Below are 25,170 nucleotides of genomic sequence, written 5' to 3'. Positions count from 1 at the left end.
ATTGGTCTCTGCCCCGGCCTGTGGGCCGCCGCCGGACTCTGGGGGACTTGTATGCCATCAGCTGGCGTCAAGGTGCCTACCTCGGAGTTTTCTTCCCCATTTGGTGTTTGGAGCCAGGTCCCTGCACCTGCATGAGCCTCCCTGCTCTGGGACCGCCCGTGCCTGTTGCATGTGAGAAACAGTGATCTCATCTGTCTTGTGTGACATGTATGTTGTTGGCATGTGGGTTTGGGAGGAGCGAGCCTTGGGTGTTTCTTGGCCTTGGGGCTCTAAAGTTTCTCAGGTTAAAAAATGATGCCTGTATGTTTCTATAAGGCTGAACCAGACCTGTTCCTTCATTCAGGCTCATTTGAGTTGCAAGGGAAAGAAATCCATGTAAACCAGGTTAAGCAAAAGAGGAAGTGTATTGACTTATATCACTAAAAAGCCCAGGGTAGGGCTAGCTTCAAGCAGAGCTGGACCTGGGGATTTGAAACTCTCATCAGGACCTGGGACTCTCTCACCACCTCTCTGCTTGTTGGCACCATTCTCTCGTGATGACAGCAATTCCAAGTACCTTTCAGGGACATCACCAAAGAAAGAGCTTCTCCTTCAACACAAGTCCTAGGATTGTTTCCAGCTGACCCACTAGGGTCACTTGCCATCCATAAAACCAGTCACAGTGGCCGGGAGTTGCAACGCTTTGGCCAGGCCGGGGTCCCACACCTACTCCTTCCCTCCAGGAGGGGGTGAGCTTGGCCTCACCTAAGCCATGGGGACAAAGGCTGGTAGCACCACCAGAAGAAGGGCAAATGCACACTAGGAAGGAAGCCCCCGCAGGCCTGCAGTCTGCAAGGTCTTCCGCCCTCTGCCGTGTGTGCAATCACTGAGCAATCCATGGATCCCAGAGAGGAACTCAGGTGGTAGAAAATCTGCCCGTGCAACTCAGCTGAAGGGTGCGGGGCTGCAGGAGTCCAGGCTCATACGACTGACTGCCCTCATTCTGGGACCCAGGTGGCACCCTTTCCCACCCGAACCAAACAGAGCTTCTGTGCACCTGGATTCTTCCGTCCACCCCTCCCAGCCCAGCAGCCCAGCCTGCAACTTCCGTGAAGCAGGGGAACAGCGGACTGTGCTGAGCACAGGGTATGTGCAGCTCGAGTCAGCTCAGCCCCCGCCGAGCAGGTCAGCAGGCCAGATCAATACATAAATAAACGCCCTGTGTGTTTGCCGCCTCCCTCTGTACCAGCTGGGCAGGCCGTGGACGGCGTGTGGTGTTTTCCCAAAGAGATAGCGTCTGCAGCAGCATGTTAACCATGACACCAGGCCACAGCTGGCTCAGGCACTCACTAGGGCCAGAAAAGTAACCAAAACAGGAGAGCCCTTTCCTCTCCTTGCCGGGCTCCCTTGAGACACACATCCATTTTTCTCCATTTCAGCTGCCAGAGCAGATAACATTGGGGGTAGGAGCTGTTCTAGTTCTGTGGGACACCCTGCCAGTGAGCAACCTGCCCCGCCGAGCCCAGGCCCTCCAGGGCTACTGTGGGAGGGACGCAGCTGGGGGCAGCTCTCAGGGGCGAGGGTGAGGCCGTAAGGATGGTCCCACCGTTTCAGGGGCCGGGGGACTGCAAAGTGGGGTAGAAGGCATCCCAGTCACACGAATGAAAGTTGAAGCTTCGAGCATCGTTGGATTCAAAGACTTGAACATAATTAATAAAAGTGAAAATCAGCTACCGGCAAGGTCATGAAAATCACGAACTGTGTCTTCCTCGGTAGTGATTTCAGCCTGAAACCCTCCACTGCCAAAGTTCAGCTTCTCCCTGAACTCTCCACCAGCAAGAGCTGGTAAGGAGCCACAGACAGCTTAACCCCCTCTGTGTGAGCGAGGTGGCTCCCATCAGGCCTTCAGGTCTTGCTCATTTACTGCATATTGACTGATTTGCTCAACACTCCAAGCACCATGCCCAGTGCTGGAGACATGGGAATGAACAAGACAGACAAAGCCCTGCCTTCCTGGAGCTCATATTCCAGCAAAGGAAACAGACACACACTCACGAAACACAATAAATAAGTCAAATATATGTTGAGTTACAAGGTAATTCCTGGTGTGGGTGGGGGGCAATAAACAGGGATAAGGGGGATGAGAATGCCATGGACGGAAATACTGTAGAAGCAGGTGAGGCGTGAGGCTGAGTGTGTGGCGCTGAGGAGTTTCAGAGGGATCGAGACCTGCCCTTTGTCCTGTGTTCTGTTGCTGCTTGCACAGGGCTGTCCAGGGCTAGGTCAGGGCCCGGGGGGTGCCCAGAAATCTCTGAAGGAAATCTTCCCTCCAATGGGCAAGGGCATCCCAGGCCTCTTGGTGTCCTCTTCTGACCCCAGCTTCCTTTTGTCCCCACAGAGGAGAAGTACACGGTCATCTACCCGTACACAGCTCGGGACCAGGATGAAATGAACCTGGAGAGAGGGGCTGTGGTGGAGGTCATCCAGAAAAACCTGGAAGGCTGGTGGAAGATCAGGTACCAGCTGCCGCCTCCCACTGTTGCTGGGTGGGTTTGGGGCCACATGGGCTCCGGCTTCACAGAGGTCAGTCAGTGATTGCATCTGGGTGAAGTTTCTGCCTGAACCATAAAAGGATACTTCTCTGTGTTGTTTGGCCTCCCTCCCTGCCCATATCCTTCCCTAAAAGTCCGTAATAAGCAAAACTTTCTCCAAACACACTGAACCACAGATAGCAGCAACCCTGTTAAGCAAGGCTGGTTTCCACCTCCAGATGTTTCTCATAATGAGGAATTGGAGGCCGAAACTGCCCCATGTGAGTGACAGCCCCCTTCAGCCCCATACTGAGAACAAGATGGTGCATAAACGCTCAAGGACTGTAATTCATCCTAGGCTAATAATCTGCCCTCATCTCTCGAAGTCCATTGGTAAAAGCAGGGCATCTGCATTCCAAACACCTTTGACAGCCCTTTCACCTATGTGATGAAATCAGAGCCTCCCAGGCAGGCAGGGTGGCCAACTGGTCCTCACCTTGCCTGGGACTTCCCCAGTTTTAATAATGAAAGTCCTGGGAACCCCTCCTGGATCACCCCCAATAGGCAGGGTTTGACCACAGGAAATCAGGGCAAGAGATGAAGCCAAGGTCCCTGCGATCTAGTGTCTGCGCCGTGATGTGTGGCAGGACATTTGGGCCATTTCCAGGAGGCTGAGCACGTAGCACTGCACTCATTCATTCATTCATTCATTCAACAAACACCAAGAATCTCTGCTGGGCCCAGCCCTGTTCTGGGAGCTGAGAAGTCGACAGTGAGCAAGACACAGGAGCTCACACCACCCGGTGCAGAAGACAGACTCATAAACAGTGATAGAGCAGGTGGTCGGCCGTGTTGGAGGGATGCATGGGGACTTTGGTACACAGAAGAGGGGCTTCTCAGCCTGGGGATCAAGAAGCCTTCCTGAGGGAGATCTCAGAACTTAAATTTGAAGAAGGATAATGATAGTAATAGTGTATTAGTCTGTTTTCATGCTGCTGATAAAGATATACCCAAGACTGGGAAGAAAAAGAGGTTTAATTGGATTTACAGTTCCACATGGCTGGGGAGGCCTCAGAATCATGGCGGGAGGCGGAAAGTACTTCTTACATAGCATCGGCAAGAGAAAATGAGGAAGAAGCAGAAGCGGAAACGCCTAATAAACCCATCAGATCTCATGAGACTTACTCACTATCATGAGAATAGCACAGAAAGACCGGCCCCCATGATTCAGTTACCTCCCCCTGAGTCCCTCCCACAACACGTGGGAATTCTGGGAGATACAATTCAAGTTGAGATTTCAATGGGGACACAGCCAAACCATATCAAATAGTAAACATGGGCCGAGCACAGTGGCTCATGCCTGTAATCCCAGTACTTTAGGAGGTAAGGCAGGAGGATCACTCGAGGCCGGGAATTCAAGACCAACCCAGGCAACATAGCAAGATCCCATCTCTGCATAAAAACCTTTTAAATTAGCCAGACATGTGATGCGTGCCTGTAGTCCCAGCTACCCAGGAGGCTGAGGCAGGAGGATCACAGCCCAGGAGTTTGAAGCTGTGATGAGCTATGATGGTGCCACTCCAGCCTGGGCAACACAGCAAGACCCTGTCTCTAAAATTTAAAGACTTTAATTTTTTTAAAACGTTTTTAAAAGGATAACAAATATATATTGAATAGGATGTTATCTTGCTGCATAATAAATTGTCCCAAAACTTAGTGGCTCTGGAATTCAACAGTGGCTTAACTAGACTCAAGGTCACTCCCGAGGTTGTAGTTAGGATGTCAGTAAGGGCTGCAGTCATCTCAAGATTTGGTTGACGCTAGAAAGTGACGGTCAGAATTTCAGCCCATTCCCTTCTCACCCCAGAGCCCACTCAGCACTGCACATCACCTCCCATCTTATGGCTCTGTGTCCCCAAACAATGAACTGTGTCAAACTGAGGGTGTGGGTTATATACAGCCTGGCACTTTCTAATTAGGCTATTCCCTCTCAGAGCGTATTTTAAGATTGATAGACACAAACTGCAGATTTCTACCTAAATGTAGAGATTGGGAGAGATGTACCCAACTGGCTGTCACAGCTGGTGTGACTGACTGCAGCACACCCCTGGTCTAGATTGACCCCTCTGGTCATTGCTATTAAAACTGAATTCTGGCCGGGCGCGGTGGCTCAAGCCTGTAATCCCAGCACTTTGGGAGGCCGAGACGGGCGGATCACGAGGTCGGGAGATCGAGACCATCCTGGTTAACACGGTGAAACCCCGTCTCTACTAAAAAATACAAAAAACTAGCCGGGCGAGGTGGCGGGCGCCTGTAGTCCCAGCTACTCGGGAGGCTGAGGCAGGAGAATGGCGTGAACCCGGGAGGCGGAGCTTGCAGTGAGCTGAGATCCGGCCACTGCACTCCAGCCTGGGTGACAGAGCGAGACTCCGTCTCAAAAAAAAAAAAAAAAAAAAAAACTGAATTCTGGCCAGGTGTGGTGGCTCATGCCTGTAATCCCAACATTTTGGGAGGCCGAGACAGGAAGATCAGTTGAGCCCAGGAGCTCGAGACCAGCCTGGGCAACATAGCAAGACCCCATCTCTACAAGAAATAAGAAATAAATAGCTGGGCATGGGGATGTGTACCTGTGATTCCAGCTACATAGGAGACTGAGATGGGAGGATCGCTTGAGCCCGGGAGTTCACGGCTGCAGTGAGCTATGATCGCACCACTGCACTCTGACCTGGGCGACAGGGAGACCCTATCTCAAAAACTGAATCTCTCCTGCAGAGGATTAAGTGATGATGACACTCATTGAATTCCCTTTTGGGAGGACACTGAGCTGATCTGTCAGGGTCTCAATCACTCTGTGTTTAGTGATGGCCAGCTGGTGCTTGGCAAGCCCTGGACCCATCCCTCAACCTGCTAATCCCATATGAAAACATGTTTAATCTCCGTGTTAACCAGCATGAACAGATCTCCATCTGTCTATGCCAGGCTGTGGCCCCAGAGCTGGGACTGCTGGGAAGGGGCAGCAAAGCACAGAGATTCAGAGCGCAGGCTGGTGCCCTGCTGGCTGGGTGGGACGTGGTGGGTGCTGTGAGAGGGGCAAGTAGAGGCCGGGTTGGAAAGGCCTTGAAAATGCCAAGCTGAGGGCTTAGGCACCATCAAGAGGAAATACACAGTGTGCCAACCTCTGGCCCTGGGCAGTCACGACCCTTCGTTCCTGCTTCCTGGGACCTGTTGTGTGATTCCCAGTAGGAGCGAGGCTTCTTCCTTTGCGCCTGGCGGAGCAGTTTGACAGCATCCTTCCTCCTCCTCACAGGTACCAGGGCAAAGAAGGCTGGGCCCCCGCCTCCTACCTAAAGAAGAACAGTGGGGAGCCCTTGCCCCCGAAGCCAGGCCCCGGCTCACCCTCCCACCCAGGTGCCCTTGACTTGGATGGTGTTTCCCGGCAGCAGAACGCAGTGGGCAGGGAGAAGGAGCTGCTCAGCAGCCAGAGGGATGGGCGGTTTGAAGGCCGCCCAGTGCCCGACGGCGACACCAAGCAGAGTGAGTGACACCCGCCCCAGCTTCTAACACTCGGGACCCCTGTGTGCCAGCTCTGTGCTCAAGGCTTCTCACATCATCCCTCATCCTCACAGTAGCCCAGCTGCTCCCTCATCCTCTAGATAAGAAAACAGACACCCAGAAACCCTGGGGAACTTGTTCCAGATCTTTCAGCCCGTGAATTGCAGAATCTGAGTCAAGAGGCATTGCTGGCCGGGCGCAGTGGCGCACACCTGTAATCCTAGCACTTTGGGAGACCGAGGTGGGTGGATCACTGGAGGTCAGGAGTTCAAGACCAGCCTGGCCAACATAGTGAAACTCCATCTCTACTAAAAATACAAAAATTAGCAAGGCGTGGTGGCGGGTGCCTGTAATCCCAGCTACTCGGGAGGCTGAGGCAGGAGAATCGCTTGAACCCGGGAGGCGGAGGTTGCAGTGAGCCGAGATCGTGCCATTGCACTCCAGCCTGGGTGACAAGAGCAAAACTCCATTTAAAAAAAAAAAGGAAAAAAAAGGGAGGCGTTGCTTTCCTATCCCAGGTTGCATTCTTTCTGCTATCTCACAGCGGTCACACTGGCTACTGTTTTTCAAGCACCTGCTACATGCCAGAAACCTTCTAATTAGTGTGATTGACTCCTCATAACTACCTTTGAGGAAATTACTACTTTTTATGTTTTACAGATTGGGAGTCTGAAGGGTGAGAGGGTGTGCCCAAGGCCCCCAGCTAGCAGACAGCAGGGGCGGGGACTTGAACCTGGGGAGTGCTGTGCTCTCTACTGCTCCGTGTGGCCTTGTTTCTAAGCCAGAGAAAGAAGATGACCCTGCGGGCTTTACTCCAACACAGTGCCTCTCCCAGCTTGCTTTTCAAAGCCTCCTCATGTATATTTTACCATTTAATGTTTCCAACACACCTGAGAGTCGAGTTCATTACTGTTGTCGGCCTGGTCACACTGGCTACCATACCGTGTCTGCATGGGCACACTGGTGCCCAGGACTTATGCACAGTGCCCATGATCCTGTCTTGGTCATGCAGGGCAGGTGGACTCTGCTGTTGAGAAAGGACTTCCAGCTAGCCACAGAGATGAGGCCACTGCCCCTGGCTGGGCTTCTCCCAGCTGTTTTTAAGTGGCAGTGAACTTCTTGAGTCCCTCAACCAAGTTTCATACTTTGCTCAGCTGCCCTGAGAAGTCACTGATCATGTTTCCTCACATGCTGTGGCAAGAGTTCTGCCCATCCCCGAGTTTGTGTGATTCTAATCTGCCAATCATGGCCAAGAGGATAGGTGTATTCCCATCATCTCTAGAGGAGCAAATGAAAATCTGCAACCTCAATGTCTTTGTTAATGTGTAGGTTCAGGCTGGACACAGTGGCTCACAACTGTAATCCCAGTGCTTTGGGAGGCTGAGGCTGGAGGATCACTTGAGGCCAGGAGTTTGAGACCAGCCTGGGCAACATAGTAAGACCCCCTATCTACAAAAAAATTTTTTTTTAATTAGCTGGGCATGGTGGCACGCACCTGTAGTCCCAGCTACTAGGGTGGCTGAGGTGGGAGGATCACTTGAACCCAGGAGATTGAGGCTACGGTGAGCTGTGATTGCACCACTGCACTCCAGCCTGGGCAACAGAGCGAGACCCTGTCTCTCAAAAGTAGATAGATGGATGGATAGATAGATAGATAGATAGATAGATAGATAGATAGATAGATAGATAGATAGATTCAGATGCTAAAACAAAGACACCCCCGACCACCACTGAATATACATATATACACACATCCAATAAATAATCTAGATATATATTTCTTTTTCACAAAACAGTCTGTGTGTATGTTCAGGGTTGATATGGCAGCTCCGGGCAATCAAGAGTCTTATTACTCCGCATCCGTCTTGTTGCCTTCACCACCTGGTCCAGAACGGCTCACTACTAGTCCAGCCAATGAAAAGCAGTGCATTGCACTCCAGCCTGGGTGACAAGAGCAAAACTCCATTAAAAAAAAAAAAAGGAGGCGTTGCTTTCCTATCCCAGGTTTCATTCTTTCTGCTATTTCACAGTGGTCACACTGGCTACTGTGTGCACAGCTCAGAAGCTACACACTTTCTACTTACATCCCACTGCCCAAACTGAGTCACATGGCAGTAGCTGGCTGCAAGGGTGACTGGAAATGAAGTTTTTATACAGACAGCTAAGTGTCTTGGCCAATCTCTGTTGCTGTTTATTCTAATAGAAGACAGGTAAATGGGAATTTAAGGGATTAGCAGTCTCCTCCACACCCCAACGCCAGACTACCCTTCTGTATGGACCCGTGCTGAGCCTGCTCAACATTCTGCCCTTAGCCAGGACTTTGGACCACTGCAAAGTCCTCATCCTCCTGGCCCTGAGACCCAGAGCTAGGGCAGCCGCTTCCGGAGTATAAACCCCTGTGTCATCAGCCCAAGCGTGTTTGGTTCGGTGTGTTTGTGTGTGTATTGTTGCGTTTGGGTTGTTCTAGAGCACAAAACCAGGTGCAGTTAACATTCACTGCATGCCTGCCACATGCCAAGAGCTTCACAGATGTTTCCTTTCATCCTCACCGCTGCCCTGAGTGACACACATTCTGCCAGTTCTACAGATGAGGGCCTTGTGGCTCCGAGAATCCAATCATCTGTCCAGTGCCAGCAGCTGTGAGCCTCAGAGCTGGATTGGGACCCATCTCTGTGTTATTCTGAAGACTGCTTTTTGCCCTTTCTGGAGAATGTCCATGACTTGAGCATCCAGCACCATCCCCTTTCATTCCTGTGTAGAAAAGATCCAAGAAAAGCAACGCAGAGAGAGTCTGGAGCCAACTATGAGCCACGCATGAGCAGCTCCTTCCTGCCCAGGCTATTCTCGCAGGAAGGGTTGCGGCGGCATGCGGCCGCCTGTGTTCAATCTTCTGCAGGAGAGAATAGATCTGTCCTGCGCCCAGCTCAGGAATCTCATCTGTAGCACTCTGCACGTGAGTGTAATAAGCTCTCGTTTCTCCATAGGATCACCAAAGATGAGGCAGAGACCCCCTCCTCGCCGGGACATGACCATTGTAAGTGGACCCTTGCTACTGGGGAGTGGCCACTGACTTGAGGGCTGTGAGGGGTGTCCACTAGCCCCTCGCACACCCCTCACCCTTCCAGAAATGCTCTCTCCTGTGCACACAGCAGCCTTTTGAAGCGGGCTGCATAAATGCTAGTCCCACCCCCAGGTGGAAAGACTGAGGTGCAGGCAAGTGAAACAATTGGCCCACGAGGCCAGAGTGCTCCTGTGACAGTTGGGCCTCGGGACCTGCTTTCTGCTCCCTGGGCCCTTCTCTTGGTCTTAGATCAGTCTTCTCAAGTCAAGCGACTTGAGGTCCAAGCCGAGATGAGACACAAATATCATCTGTGGTCCCATTCTCATATTCTGCGCTCATACACCGTTTTGTAAAATTCACTAGGTACCTTTTAAGCCAATACTTGGAACAATGGGTCGTTGGGTTTGGGGTTTTTTTGTTTGTTTGTTTGCTTTATTTTTTGAGACGGGGTCTTGCTCTGCTGGGGTTGTATTTTTTTAATGTCTGCTATTTATCAGGCACCTGTTGCGTGCCGTGCAATGTGCTGAGCGCCTCACAACATTAATTTAATACTTGAAGCAACCCCACCAGGTAGACACTGTTATGCCCACTCTACAGGAGAGAGAACTGAGGCTTCAAAGGGGGGTGATTTGCCCAAGGTCACTCCCACCATCAGTATTTCCAACCCAGATAGATCTACTAACAAACTTAAGCTCCCTCCACAACCGTCACTGCCTCTTATTTCAGAGAATATTGTCTTGCTCCAGATTCTCATGATTGTACCCAAATGTCCCACGTTTCTTCCCATCGTCCTAAAGCTGATGGGCCAGTGAGGTCTCACTGAGGAGATGACAATCTGTTTGGTCCTATTTGTGTTGTCCCTTAGAATCCAACTAGGTCCCCAGCACCCCCTTGAAGGTGATTGCATGCCCCAGGCCCTTAGTCTCCCCCTGACACAGGGTCGCAGGAGTGCACTTAGCATTGGCAATAACCCTGTGTGTGATCGTACCAGCCTCGAGGCCTCAACCTGCCGAAGCCGCCCATCCCGCCCCAAGTGGAGGAAGAGTATTACACCATCGCGGAATTCCAGACAACCATCCCAGACGGCATCAGCTTCCAGGCGGGCCTGAAGGTCGAGGTGAGTGGCCCTGGTGTTCCTTCACCTACTTGTGATTCCTGATTCCAGGCATCACCTCCTACTTCTCCTCTGTCACCTACGTCACTGGGTGGGTGGAGGTGAGGCAGAGATTAACAGCTTTATAGTTCACATACCATACAGTTTACCAATTTGAAGTGTAAAATTCAGCAGCTTATGGTATTCACAGGGTTGCACCACCCTCACCACTATCTAATTCTAGAACAAAAAGAAACTCCTTACCCATCAACAGTCACCCTCCATCTCCCCTCAACCTGCCAGCTCTAGGCAGCCACCAGTCCACTTTCTGTCTCCATAGATGTGCCTGTTGTAGACATTTCATATAGATGAAATCCCACAGTATGTGGTCTTGTGTGACTGGCTGTATGCCTTTCTTTACCACCTCCCACCTCCGTTCTTACTTCTCCTCTCTCCTTTTCTTCCCACGCCCTCTGCTTGTCTACTTTGTTCCCCAGATTCTCTTCCTGCATTTCTCTTTCCTTTGCTTATGGGGTTAGAGCTTCAAGGTATTTCTTTCTCATATTTCCAAGAAAACCTGTAAGGGAGGGGATGGCCGCTAGGGCCAGGGTTTGGAAAGCTTTGGCAAAGATGGTTCTGGAGACACTTTCAAAAGCAGGTGAGCCAGTCACAGGCATCACCAAGTTCACTCTGTCACACGTGAGAGTTGGTCAGACCACACCCCCCCCAACCTCACCTTGGGAGGCCGAGGTTTAATTTACTCATCTCTGCAACAAATAAAATACTCCTGGATCACCTACTATGGTTGTGTGTGGTGGCTGCTTTTCTAAGCCCTGAAGAGTTGTCATCACCCTCCCCTTTCCTTTAAAGAGCACAGCTCTGGTCCCTGGCACAGAGCACTGTCTGACGGCCCAGGGCAGTGGGCACCACTGATCAGTTCACTCCAGCGTACCTCTCTAGGGCCCCTCCCTTCCTTCCTGGCTGTATTCCAGGAAGGACTATAGCCTGCCTGTCTGCCCACCTTCATTCTTTCCTTCCCTCCTTCCTTCCCTTCTTCCTTCTCTCCTTCTTCCCTTCCCTCCCTTCTTCCTTCCTCCTCCCTCCTCCCTTTGTTCTTTCCTTCCCTTCTTCCTTCCCTCCTTCCCTCCCTCCTTCTTTCCCTTCCTCTCTCCTTCCTCCCTCCTTCCTTACCTCCTTCCTTCCTTCTCTTCTCTTTCCTCCCCTCCTTCCTTCCTTCCATCTTTCCTTCCTTCTCTTCTCTTTCCTTCCCTCCTTCCTTTCTTCCATCCTCCTTCCTTCCTTCTCTTCTCTTTCCTTCCCTCCTTCCTTTCTTCCATCCTCCTTCCTTCCTTCTCTTCTCTTTCCTTCCCTCCTTCCTTTCTTCCATCCTCCTTCCTTCCTTCTCTTCTCTTTCCTTCCCTCCTTCCTTTCTTCCATCCTCCTTCCTTCCTTCTCTTCTCTTTCCTTCCCTCCTTCCTTTCTTCCATCCTCCTTCCTTCCTTCTCTTCTCTTTCCTTCCCTCCTTCCTTTCTTCCATCCTCCTTCCTTCCTTCTCTTCTCTTTCCTTCCCTCCTTCCTTTCTTCCATCCTCCTTCCTTCCTTCTCTTCTCTTGCCTCCCCTCCTTCCTCTCTTCCATCCTCCTTCCTTCCTTCTCTTCTCTTTCCTTCCCTCCTTCCTTTCTTCCATCCTCCTTCCTTCCTTGTCCCTTACTCCAGCTTGCCAGCAGCCCCACCAGGCACAACATGTGGCCCAGGCCTTGCTGTGTACTACAGTCAAGAGACTAGTTGTGCATCCTCTGGTCTCTGCTTCCAGAGACGGTGACATATCTTGATGTTTCACTAGAAGGACATCCTTTTATGTTTTCACTTTGCTATTATCTGAGTCAAGGGCTAAAGGGATAAGATTTGGGAAAATTCTGAATTATGTTTTAATCCATTATACAAAAAACCTGCCCCTTCATACTCATTCTTTCTATACACATGTATTGAGTGCCTAGTGTATCACAATGTAAGGGTCATCTGAGACATCATCTCCTTTTTGTTTTCTGTTTTTTGGTTTTTTTTTTTTTTTATTTTTTTTATTTATTTTTTTTATTTATTTTTTTTTTTGAGACGGAGTCTCACTCTGTCCCCCTTGCTGGAGTGCAGTGGCCGGATCTCAGCTCACTGCAAGCTCCGCCTCCCGGGTTCAGGCCATTCTCCTGCCTCAGCCTCCCGAGTATCTGGGACTACAGGCGCCCGCCACCTCGCCCGGCTAGTTTTTTTGTATTTTTTTAGTAGAGACGGGGTTTCACTGTGTTAGCCAGGATGGTCTCGATCTCCTGACCTCGTGATCCACCCGTCTCGGCCTCCCAAAGTGCTGGGATTACAGGCTTGAGCCACCGCGCCCGGCCTGTTTTTTTTTTTTTTTTTTTTGAGACAGCCTTGCTCCTCTGTTGCCCAGACTGAAGTGCAATGGCTCAATCTCAGCTCACTGCAACCTCCACTTCCCAGGTTCAAGTGATTCTCCTGCCTCAGCCTCTCAAGTAGCTGGGATTACAGGCGCCCACCATGACGCGCGGCTAATTTTTGTATTTTTAGTAGAAACAAGGTTTTGCCATGTTGGCCAGGCTAGTCTCGAACTCCTGATCTCAGGTGATCTGCCCGCCGCAGCCTCCCAAAGTTCTGGGATTACAAGTGTGAGCCACTGCGCCTGGCTAGATGTTTTTTTCTTATGATAGATCCGTATGCTCTGTTTTTCTCTTCTCCAGTTTTGCTTCCTGGCTCATTGCAACATTATCTTAGCCTTCAAAATTCATTAATGGAACCACAGCATTCTAGCAGTAGGGCTACTAGAAACACCTTAGTTACTTGTCTAGGCTGTTTATCTTCAGGATGTGTGATGATGATGAGGAGGAAGATGAGGATGATGATGAGGATGATGAGGATGAGGATGATGACAAGGATGATGATGATGAGGACAAGGATGATGAGGATGATAAGGATGAGGATGATAAGGATGAGGATGATGAGGATGATGGCGAGGATGAGGATGATGAGGATGAGGATGATGACGAGGATGAGGATGATGAGGCTGATGATGAGGATGATGACGAGGATGATGAGGATGAGGATGGTGATGAGGAGGAGGAGGATGAGGATGAGGAGGATGAGGATGATATATGCACCTCTTCTGTGTCAGGTACCTTACCTCCTTGATAACTAATCTTCACAGAAGTCCCAAGAGGTCAGTACCAGCAGCATGCGGTTGGTTGGTTGGTTGGTGTTTTTTTGTTTTGTTTTGTTTTTTCTATCAGCACATTTTATAGATGAGACTCAGAGGGGTTCGGTAAATTAATTGCCTCTAGTAACACAGCTAGTAAGCAATGGAGTTGGGATTTGAAACCAGGTCTCTCTGCTTTTAAAGCCCACACTGTTTTCTTTCCCCTCATTCTTGTGATTTTTTTGTTGTTGTTTTGTTTTGTTTTGTTTTGATGGAGTCTTGCCCTGTTTCCCAGTCTGGAGTGCAATGGCGCTATCTTCACTCATTGCAACCTCTGCCTCCCGGGTTCAGACGATTCTCTTGCCTCAGCCTCCCAAGTAGCTGGGATTACAGGAACTCGCCATCACGCCCAGTTAATTTTTTTTGTATTTTTAGTAGAGACAGGGTTTCACCATGTTGGCCAGGCTAGTCTCGAACTCCTGACCTCAGGTGATCTGCCCGCCTAAGCCTCCCAAATTGCTGGGATTACAGGCGTGAGCCACCGCACCCCGCGTCTGATCTTGCATTTGTTTTTATTCATAGTAGCTCTTGGCTTCCCTCTGGTAAACAAAAACGCCCATTCATCATGGTTCAGAACATACATGTTCAGAGCTTCTACCACAATACTTTGCAAGGAATGTAACCTTGACAAATCTTACTGATACATCTAATATTGATTACCCTAGTTTCAGTTCCTCACATCAGACTTCAGTATTAGTGTTGTTGAATTCATGGATGTGCTGACAATGACTTGTATGCCCAGCGTAGCCTGTAATTTTTACCAGAGCTATCAAGTGTTGATAAGATGCCGGTCATCCTCACATAAAGAGCTTACATTTATCAGTGGCCTTCCCTGGAGATTCCAGTGGGACTCATTAAGTGCTGCCTGTCAAGCGCAACCCGCTGGCTCAGTGACCTCCACTCTAATTTAATCACAGGAGCGTTTACCAAGTGCACAGCATTTATCAAGGGCTGTTGTATGCATTAGCTCTTGTGGCTTCAAAAATTCTACAGGTGGGTATTAAATTGTTCTTATCATTTTCCTTCTGTGATGTGGAATCTGAGGCATGCGGCTTGTCCCGGGCCACTCAGGCAGTAAGTGGTAGAGCCAAGACTAGAACCCAGGACTGCAGGCCCAGGAGCCCAGCATTTGCGTCCTGGCGGCTGAGTCTGTGGCTGCCATCCCTCTCCCAGAAAGTGCACAAAGTGCCTTTCGTCTGAACCCGGGAGGCAGAGGTTGCAATGAGTGAAGATAGCGCCAATGCACTCCAGACTGGGAAACAGGGCAAGACTCCATCAAAAAAACAAAACAAAACAAAACAACAACAAAACAACAAAAAAAAAATCACAAGAATGAGGGGAAAGAAAGTACCTCTGCACAAAGTGCCTGCGGCCATCTTTGCTCCTTCTGCAGTTTCTCACCCCAGACACAGCCCCTCTCCAAGCAGGGTCTTTTTTGTTTTTGGTTTTGTTTTTTCGAGACAGAGTCTTGCTCTGTCGCCCAGGCTGGAGTGCAACGGCACGATCTCAGCTCACTGAAACCTCTGCCTCCCAGGTTCAAGCGTTTCTCCTGCCTCAGCCTCCCAAGTAGCTGGGATAACAGGTGCATCCCACCATACCCAGCTAATTTTTTGTATTTTTAGTAGACTCAGGGTTTTACAATGTTGACCAGGCTGGTCTCGAACTCCTGACATCAGATGATCCACCTGCCTCGGCCTCCCAAACTGCTGGGATTACAGGTGTGAGCCACCACCCCTGGCCAGGGGTCTCTTTTGTGAGAGGCAAGATTAGGTGACTCTGAAGCCCACCCCTCTGCCTTTGACTCTCCTCCGATCGATGGGGTTTGGTTTTTTGTTTGTTTGTTTGTTTGTTTTGAGACAGAGTCTTGCTCTGTCGCCCAGGTTGGAGTGCAGTGGCGCGATCTCAGCTCACTGCAAGCTCTGCCTCCCGGGTTCATGCCATTCTCCTGCCTCAGCCTTCTGAGTAGCTGGGATTACAGGTGCCGGCCACCAAGCCCGGCTAATTTTTTGTATTTTTAGTAGATATAGGGTTTCATCATGTTAGCCAGGATGGTCTCGATCTCCTGACCTCGTGATCCACCCGCCTCGGCCTCCCAAAGTGCTGGGATTACAGGTGTGAGCCACCACGCCCAGCCACGGGTCTCTTTTCTGAGAGGCAAGATTAGGTGACTCTGAAGCCCACCCCCTACCTTTGACTCTCCTCCGATCGACGGGCTTTCTACAGGACCCACTGTGTGTTCCTCAGCTCTCCTGAGGCTCGGTTCTGCATGTGTAAAATGAAGTGACAGTTCCCAACTCACAGGGTGTCATGAGCGTTCATCAGATCTTCCGAGTCCAGAGAGAGCCTACCAGGGAACTGCAGTGTACATCTGCGATGGCTGCCATCACAAAATACCACATGGGGTGGTTTAAACAACTGCAGTTTATTGTCTCACAATTGGGGAAGCCAGAAGTTCGAGATCAAGCTGTCAGCAGGTTTGGTTCCTCCTGTGTCCTGTCTCCCTGGCTTCCATATGGCACCTTCCCGCTGTTTCTCATGTGGGCGTCCCTCAGTCCCTGTGTGTTTTCTGATCTCCTCTTCTTATTTGGACATCAGTCATATTGAACTAGGGCCCATGTATCAGGCCATTCCTGGATTGCTATAAAGAAATACCTGAGGCCGGGCGCGGTGGCTCAAGCCTGTAATCCCAGCCCTTTGGGAGGCTGAGACGGGTGGATCACGAGGTCAGAAGATCGAGACCATCCTGGCTAACACGGTGAAACCCCGTCTCTACTGAAAAATACAAAAAATTAGCCAGGCGTGGTGGCGGGCGCCTGTAGTCCCAGCTACTCGGGAGGCTGAGGCAGGAGAATGGCGTGAACCCGGGAGGCGGAGCTTGCAGTGAGCTGAGATCCGGCCACTGCACTCCAGCCTGGGCGACAGAGCGAGACTCCGTCTCAAAAAAAAAAGAAAAAAGAAATACCTGAGACTGGGTGATGTATAAAGGAAAGAGGTTTGCTGGACTCACAGTTGGGCATGCTGTACAGAAAGCATGGTGCCGGCATCTGCTTGGCTTCTGGGGAGGCTCAGGGAGCTTTTACTCATGGCAGAAGGCAAAGCAGGAGCAGGCGCGTCACGTAGTGAGAGCAGGAGCAAGAGAGAATGGCAGGGAAACACCACACACTTTAAACAACCGGATCTCGTGGGAACTCATTACCATGGGAAGGACACCAAGCCATTCATGAGGGATCCGCCCCCATGACCCAAACACCTCCCACCAGGCCCCACCTCCATCATTGGGGATCACCTTTCAACATGAGACTTGGGTGGGGACATACATCCAAACTCAGGCCACCTTAGTGACCCATTTTAAACTTCACCACCTCTTTAAAGGCCGTATTTCCAAATACAGTCACATTTGGAGGTATGGGGGTTAGGGCTTCCACATATGAATTTGGGTAGGGAGACACAATTCAGCCCGTAATAGCGAGCACACCTTTCACCTGTGTGAATTCAGCCACGCAGTGCTGGACAAAAAACAGACAGAGAACAAGATCTTCAACAACATGGGTGATTCCAGCCACCATTCCATCCAACAGGCGTGTATCCCACAGGGAAGTAGGGACAAGATGAAAATCTACTGTACTCCACCAGCTCCAGGTCCCCTGTATATAAACACGAGCATCTCTTTGAGCTGAGTGTGATTCCTGTGTTCAAAGATAGGTATTTTTCAGGCCAGGCACTGTGGCTCACACCTGTAATCCCAGCACTTTGGGAGGCCGAGGCAGCAGATCGCTTGAGGCCAGGAGTTCGAGACCAGCCTGGCCAACATGGCAAAACCCCATCTCTACCAAAAATATAAAAATTAGCCAGGTGTGGTGGTGCATGCCTGTAATCCCAGCTACTTGGGAGACTAAGGCATGAGAATCGCTTGAACCTCGGAGGCGGAGGTTGCAAGGAGCCGAGATCATGCCACTGCACTTCAGCCTGGGTGACAGAGCAAGACTCTGTCTCAAAAAAAAAGGTAGGTATCTTTCATATGTTGTGGCCTCTATAAATACCAGCTAACTTCTTCATCCGATGCTCAGCCAAAGAAGCCAGGATCAAAGGTAGCTTTGACTTCTGCCTTGTCGTTAGAATTGTAGCAGACGCTGCCGGTGCCCCTGATCCATCTGAAGCCCCTGCACCTACACACACGTCCTTGCAAGCCAACAGCTTCCCAGAAAGGGAGAGGAGTTAATACCCTGGGTAGGGAGGGGCCGGGAGTCGATAGATAAATGCACGCATCCCCAGAGGCACCGTTCTGAGGCATTCTCTTTGTGGTCTCTCAGAGGGTCCCTGGCAGATCAGTCCCCATGGCCCAGAGCAGTAACTTGCTCATAATCGGCCTCTCCCCTTCCCTTCTTTCTCTCTCTACTTCCTTACGTGTATTTCCTAGTACCAACTCTCAAATTAAGTACCTATACCCAAGTCCACATCTCATGGACTGCTTTAGGGGGAATCCAGTCCAACAAGAATCTACCCCCATCTGAGATATTCCCAGAACATGGTCACGTCTCCACTGGTGGTCCCCTGTAGACCTTGCCAGAGGAGCTGCTGAGCACACAGTGGCAGCTTCCAGAGCTCCAGTTACACGTGGGTTCTCCCAAACCATTTCGTGTGCTGGCGCTGGCATCGCACCCAAGTGCCTTTGTCTATCCTCCCTTGCAGGTGATCGAGAAAAACTTGAGTGGCTGGTGGTACATTCAGATTGAAGATAAGGAAGGGTGGGCCCCGGCAACCTTCATTGACAAATACAAGAAGACCAGCAATGCGTCAAGACCCAACTTTCTGGCTCCCCTGCCCCACGAGGTGACCCAGCTCCGGCTGGGGGAAGCAGCAGCGCTGGAGAACAACACGGGCAGCGAAGCCACGGGCCCCTCCCGGCCCCTGCCTGACGCACCGCATGGTGCCATGGACTCAGGGTTGCCATGGTCTAAAGACTGGAAGGGCGGTAAGGAGGTCCTGAGGAAGGCGTCTTCAGACATGTCTGCGTCAGCAGGCTATGAGGAGATCTCAGACCCCGACATGGAGGAGAAGCCCAGCCTCCCTCCGAGGAAAGAATCCATCATCAAGTCGGAGGGGGAGCTGCTGGAGCGGGAGCGGCAGAGGACAGAGCAGCTCCGGGGCCCCGCCCCCAAGCCTCCCGGCATGATTTTGCCCATGATGCCAGCCAAACACACCCCTCCAGCCCGGGACGGCAGGAGGCCAGAGCCCAAACCTGACAAAAGCAAACTGTTCCAGCTGAAAAATGACATGGGGCTGGAGTGTGGCCACAAGGTGTTGGCCAAGGAAGTGAAGAAGCCCAACCTCCGGCCCATCTCCAAATCCAAAACTGACCTGCCGGAGGAGAAGCCAGACGCCACTCCCCAGAATCCCTTCTTGAAGTCCAGACCTCAGGTTAGGCCAAAACCAACTCCTTCCCCCAAAACAGAGCCACCTCAGGGCGAAGACCAAGTCGACATCTGCAACCTCAGGAGTAAGCTCAGGCCTGCCAAGTCCCAAGACAAGTCCTTGTTGGATGGGGAGGGCCCCCAGGCAGTGGGGGGCCAAGACGTGGCCTTCAGCCGAAGCTTCCTCCCAGGAGAGGGGTCTGGCCGCGCCCAGGACAGGACGGGCAAACAGGATGGTCTCAGCCCAAAAGAGATTTCCTGCAGAGCCCCTCCGAGGCCAGCCAAGACCACAGATCCTGTGTCTAAGAGCGTGCCTGTTCCTCTCCAGGAGGCTCCCCAGCAGAGACCTGTGGTCCCACCCCGGAGACCACCTCCCCCCAAGAAAACCTCTTCGTCATCCAGGCCCCTCCCAGAGGTCAGAGGTCCACAGTGTGAAGGCCACGAAAGCAGGGCCGCTCCCACCCCGGGCCGTGCTCTCCTCGTCCCTCCAAAAGCCAAACCTTTTCTCTCCAACTCTTTGGGGGGCCAGGATGACACGCGAGGCAAAGGCAGCCTGGGGCCACGGGGGACCGGCAAGATTGGAGAAAACAGGGAGGAAGCAGCTGCAGCCGCTGTCCCCAGTGCCGACGGCCTGAAGGACTCTTTGTATGTGGCCGTGGCCGACTTTGAAGGAGACAAAGACACCAGCAGCTTCCAGGAAGGGACAGTGTTTGAAGTCCGGGAGAAGAACAGCAGTGGCTGGTGGTTCTGCCAGGTCCTGAGCGGAGCCCCTTCCTGGGAGGGGTGGATTCCCTCCAACTATCTCCGAAAGAAGCCATAGCCGACGCCCTTTCTGCCTAGAGGGCCCACTGGTCCTTGCTGGCTCTACCCACATATTTAATACGCCTCTTAATTTATCATTCTTCACACAGCTTCCAAGGCAGACAGACTCTGGGGTGCTGTGACTTCTTGCCTCCCATGGGTGGAGAGTGAGTTTCGGACACCTCGGGCGCCCCTGGGTCTGATCCCTCCTATCACAGCATCGCTGGAGGCTCAGAACCCACGGCCTTTGCTTTCTGTCCATGTCAACATCCCTGCCTTAAGAGAACTCCTCCTGGCCAATGGCATTGCGACCCGACAATGGGACCAGGACTCTCCAAGGCCTCCAGGACTGGATCCCATCGCCTGGAGAAACTCCAGCAAGGGTCTCTCATGGCTTGGACATGGCACAGTAAGGGGCAGCCCGCCCAGTCCATGACGACTTGCTCCAACTTCTTCGTGTTTCTAAAAGCCCAGAGACTATATTCACTCTTCTGAATTGCCTGGTACCAGAAGGAACTTCATCCTGAAGAAGTCCATTCCATTGCCAGTCCCAGGGAAAATGTCCCCTTCCCCAAGGCCTCAGGCCCAGGGGCCTCCGAGGTTCCACTGGATGCAGCTCCCCCAGGAGTGGGCCTGGAGGTCCGCTCAGCCGCCCTGCCTCCCACCTTCTTTCTTGGGACCATGATCAGCCCTGAAGGGTGGTTGCAGCCCCCCCGTATGCTGCACTTTCCTGCTGCAGGCTCCAGTCCCTCCAGGGCTTTTCAATGAGAATTCCCACCCCAACTTGGAGCATTTCATTTCTGCCTACCTAAAGCAAGAATCTCAAAGTTCGTTTGACTAAGAGGCCCATTCACGAGTCCTGCCCTCGTCAGCATCCCTTTGCTGAGTGCTTCGTGGGTGCCAAACACTGTACTCGGTGCTTTGCATTCACAACCCTCCCTTGTGATACTATACCCACTTTATAGATGAGGAAACTCAGGCTCCGTGTGCCCAAGGACATACCAGCCAGGAAGAAGAGGGAAGAGGATTTGAGTCCAGGCCTGCCTGACTTCAGTGCCTGTTCCCTCCCCTCTGTAAAAGGCAAACCATGCAGGGAAGAGATAGAAGCTGGCTAAGTGCCAGGAGCAGGTGGCCAAGTGACTTCATTGTGGTGGGGGTGAGGGGGCATTCGTGGCTGCTGCCACACCCACCATCCCTCCAGCCTATACCAAAGGCTTCCCTGGACTCAACAGCTGTGTCTCCATGACAGGAGAATGCCAGGGTCCTGGTGGTTGGCGCCAAGCCCTGTTCCCTGCTTCTAAGCTGTTGCCCGCCGGCAAACAGAGCTTGTGGAGCAACAGGAGCTGAGGTGGCCTCGCGGGCCAGCCTCGAGGGGCTGGGCATAGCATGCAGCGGCCCCAGAGGGAGGCAGGGAACCAAGGGCCAGGCAGAGCTGCTTCCTGTGCCTCTCCGGCATTTGTAATGTTTTTTCTTTGTTCACGCACTGCCAAATCTGTTTTCTCCCTGGAAGAAACCCAGGGCAGATGTGGTCATCTGTCAAACTGAGGCCTGGAGAGGCATGGCTAAGTCACTGCAGAAGCAAAATCAGGACCCAGCATTTCTAGCTCCCAGCCCAGAGTAAGAGAGTAGAGCAGAACCCCTTCCCATTCTACCTGACCAAGGCAGCCCTGCCCTGCCCGGTCCTGCCCCAGAGATCTCCAGTTCACAGTGTTCATCAGCTGAGATACTTTTGGACCCACAAAGCCAGTTTTTTGGGAGTCTGCTCACTGTCTACCTGCAGTGCCAAAGCTTTGCTCCAACAGCCCTCTTCTGCCCCACCTCCCAGCTCCATCCCCTATCGTGTGGGCGCTGGCTGCTTCTGCATGAGAAGGAGCTTCCTCTGATCACCTGTAGCATCTTTAGTCCCTTCCTCCAGCTGGCCTGCAATCCCATTCCCCAGAGAGGCTTGGGCAGGGCCCTGGGGCACTTCTTGCAGGGCCCACTTGCCACTTGGCCCTGTGCCCAGAACCTTGGGGGCAGATGGCAGCCAGGGGAAGAAGGGAGGTGGGAAAGGGCTGCCATCACTCAAGGGTCCTCTCCCTTGAGAGGAGGCCCCATGGCAGTTTTCCTGAGTTCTTAATCTACTTTGGTTTAAACAACTTTCGTGAAGCTATGTGAGATTTGACTACATTTCAAAAGACAAAACTCACGTTTTTTTTTTTTTCTGATTTGCTCTCTGGCTTTCAGTGACATTTTCAGATATATTATGAGTGCCTACTCTGTGCTAGGCTAGACCGTGATGTGTGTGGCTCCATCCCTGACTGGAGGAGCTTTGAGTCCTGTCTGCTGACTTCATTGAAGGATTTTCTCTCTTGCCTCATTCCTTTCTCCCAGGGGTCAGCTGGGTAGGAACAGACTTGCCCTGACTTCCTCTAGGCAGAAAATTTTCCTGCAAATGAAAGAACCTGCCTTTCTCTTTTGCTATGATGATAATTATTATTCTGACATGAACTATAGGTACTGAAGTCACATTCCTGTCTGTTCACTGTTCTCTCCTCGGGTCGTATCTATGGCCTGAGGATGTATGTATCCAGCTCCTTTTCCTGCAATGGTAGACACTTCCCCAGGTAGTGGGTGGGTCGGGGTGGCTAGTCACTCTCCTAGCTGTCCTTGCCTGGGGACTTAGGTTTACCCCATCCAGGACTGTGGTCACTATTCTGTGAGCAATTGATGGCGCATATGCAGAACTCCCCTGGAGTCATGGCTCTAGAAAGTGTCCAGGCCCATCGTGACAGCTGTGCCAAGCACCAGGCAGGTGACCCGTGCCTAAACACACGCCCTCCTTTAATCCTTACGGCAACCCTGTGAGGCGGATAGGACCAGCCCTGATCTATAGTGAGAAAATTAAGGTTCAGAGGGAGAAGTCACATACTCTAGCCTTGTCTAAATAGTGGCCAAGCTGGGACTCAGATCTCGAGTTTTGGTTTGTTTGGTTTTTTTGTTTGCTTGTTTGTTTCTTTGTTCCTCGTGCCCGTGAATTTTTCTCTGAGAGCTTCCAGGGAATCAAGTGACCCTCCCTCTGAATTTGTCTCTTCCCTCCACCCCTTGGTCACACATTTCAGTAGGTCACAGGCCAAATGGCAGCCCAAAAGGCGGGCAGATATTTTTTTTTCTTCCCCTCACCCCTGCTTATTACTGCAATTGTGAGTACTACTTTACCTTACATCCCAGGGCAAATGGACAGCTTGTGGTACCTCCAAAAATTTGGAAAATCTGAGTCTTAGGACCACCTCTTGATAAAAGAGGCCTTTGCTCACACTTTTTGCTCAGAATCTTTCTTTGCCATTGGTGGGTGTATGTCGTTCTGGCTGAGACTTGGGGAGAGCTGAACTCCAGCTTAAACCACTTTTAATGGCCCTTCCCTACTGGGGGATTGCTGGAGCCCATGCCAAGTCACGGTAGTCATTTTAAACTTCTGCCATGAGGCCACGCCATAGAATCAATTTCCAAGGCAATGTTCTTGGCCCTAAAATGTTTGCGCCCACTGAGGATTTCATTACCAGGTAGAAAACGGGGGAACATATGCCATGTTAAAGAGCAGATGCTGAGTGTGCCAGGACTTGAGAAGGACCTTAGGCTGAGGAGTGGACAGTGTGGTATTCATTTCACCTCTCCCAAGTATCCAGCACAGAGTGGGGAAAAAGAAGAAACTGCTCCTGCCTTCCAATAGCTGGCAACTTGACATCAAGAACAAAAACATTCGTAGCTGGGCCCCCGTCCTTTCATCGTGCCCAAGTCTTCCATGTTGGGTTAAGCTGCCCTCTTGGAGGCCGTACCCTTCTCTTTGGACTGTGACAGTGGACACCTAACAGCCTGAGCCACGTGTGGCTGTCTTATCTCCCAAGGGTTGTCCAGGCCAATTCTGCAAGGCTTTTGTGTAGACTGCAGACACCCATACCTCACCACAGACCAAAGATGACCTCATGTCAGACGGTGGGCTGATGAGAGGTACAGCAACATGCATCGAGGCCTGAGGGTGCAGGGCGCCCTCCCTTGGCCTGGAGGAATTGCTCCTAACTAGAATAAGTTTCCATGAGGGTCCCAGGCAGAGCTGCACAGCTAGAACCGGAGGCTCCACAATCCTTGCCTGCTCGTGGACCTCCTTCAGAGCACCTTTCTACAGACTGGACTGCCCAGTTCCGTGGGGTGGCATCTGGTTTCTGGTGCTATCCTGCCAAGTTGTCGAGCTCCTCCTCATGTTTCAACATTCCATCTTCCCGTTTCTATCCTCGACTCCAAAGTAAGCCTTCTAAGCTCCAATCAGGGATGAGGGGCTCAACCTCTTTTGTCCTCAAAGAGGCAAAACACAGTGCCACAGCCAGTAGCCTTCACTTTCAGATGTCCTATTCATGTAAAAGAGAAGGTGCCCCCACCAGGCTTACATCAGCAATAAGCAATTCTAATGCAACGATGGTGTCCACATTTTACCCCAGTGTGTGCCCATGTATGCCTCTGTGCCCGTGTAATTATTGTTAAACGCCCCTTTCACTTAGAGGGGTGATGATAAACTGTGGCCACCCTGACTACAACCCACATTTCCTGCTTTGGGGAGCTTCCAAGTAATAGGCCATTTCTTACCTCCCTCCAGGAACAGTGGGCACCACCCACCACCTGGTGCCTGCTCATAGGATGACGCTGGAGATCCCCACACTTACTCTACCCTCTTGGCAAATTGGCATTCCGGTGGTGGTTTTTGTTTCCTTTAAACATTAAATAAACAAGTATATAGGATGTGAGGGGAGGGGTGAGAACAACTAGCTGTAGCATGTATAGGCTATATACTTTACCATTAGACTTTTTTCCTTCTTTTTTTTTTTAAATAAAAAAAGTGCTTGACTGGTTTCAAGCTTCATCGTGAAGATGCAGTGTCTATGGATTTTATTTGGCAGGAGAAAGGGTACATAGCTTTGTGGCCTGGGATCTTTGGGATCAAAGAACAGAAACGTATGCCAGTTACGTTTGAGCGCTGCCGAGAAATAGGGGTGACCCCTCTAGGCCATAGCACACCTTCATTCTCTTAACTACAGTGTCCACAAACCAAGGGAAAGCTTCCTTTATGTCCAAAGAATGGTGAGCCTCTGGCTGGCATTGTCTCCTGGTGGTCAAGAGTGTGCTATGGGGGTCCAGGCACAGTGGCTCACGCCTGTAATCCCAGCACTTTGGGAGGCCTAGGCGGGTAGATCACCTGAGGTCAGGAGTTTGAGACCAGCCTGGCCAGTATGGTGAAACCACATCTCTAGTAAATAATAACAATAATAATAATAATACAAAAATTAGCCAGGCATGGTGTCGGGTGCCTGTCACCCCAGCTACTTGGGAGGCTGAGGCAGGAGAATCGTTTGAACCCAGGAGGCGGAGGTTGCAGTGAGTCCAAATCATGCCACTGCACTCCAGCCTGGGCGACAGAGCAAGACTCTGTCTCAAAAAAAAGTGCAGTGGGG

General features: G+C 51.4%; 1 protein-coding gene across 1 annotated transcript in view; it reads left to right on the top strand.

Moving 5' to 3' along the window:
- Positions 1–24,588, top strand: part of SH3PXD2B (SH3 and PX domains 2B) — a 119,383-nt gene extending 94,795 nt beyond the window's left edge. Inside the window, exons 9-13 of the mRNA XM_001095586.5 lie at positions 2,378–2,495; positions 5,818–6,044; positions 9,047–9,096; positions 10,115–10,240; positions 18,168–24,588. Coding sequence (XP_001095586.3) covers positions 2,378–2,495; positions 5,818–6,044; positions 9,047–9,096; positions 10,115–10,240; positions 18,168–19,709 — 2,063 coding nt within the window. The 3' untranslated portion in view covers positions 19,710–24,588. The remainder of the gene's footprint in view (positions 1–2,377; positions 2,496–5,817; positions 6,045–9,046; positions 9,097–10,114; positions 10,241–18,167) is intronic.
- The last annotated feature ends 582 nt before the right edge of the window (positions 24,589–25,170 follow it).

Source organism: Macaca mulatta, chromosome 6 (genome assembly GCF_049350105.2).
Source record: "Macaca mulatta isolate MMU2019108-1 chromosome 6, T2T-MMU8v2.0, whole genome shotgun sequence".
Lineage (NCBI taxonomy): Eukaryota > Metazoa > Chordata > Mammalia > Primates > Cercopithecidae > Macaca > Macaca mulatta.
Note: the sequence above shows the minus strand (reverse complement) of the source record. Positions and strands in the feature narration are given on the sequence as shown.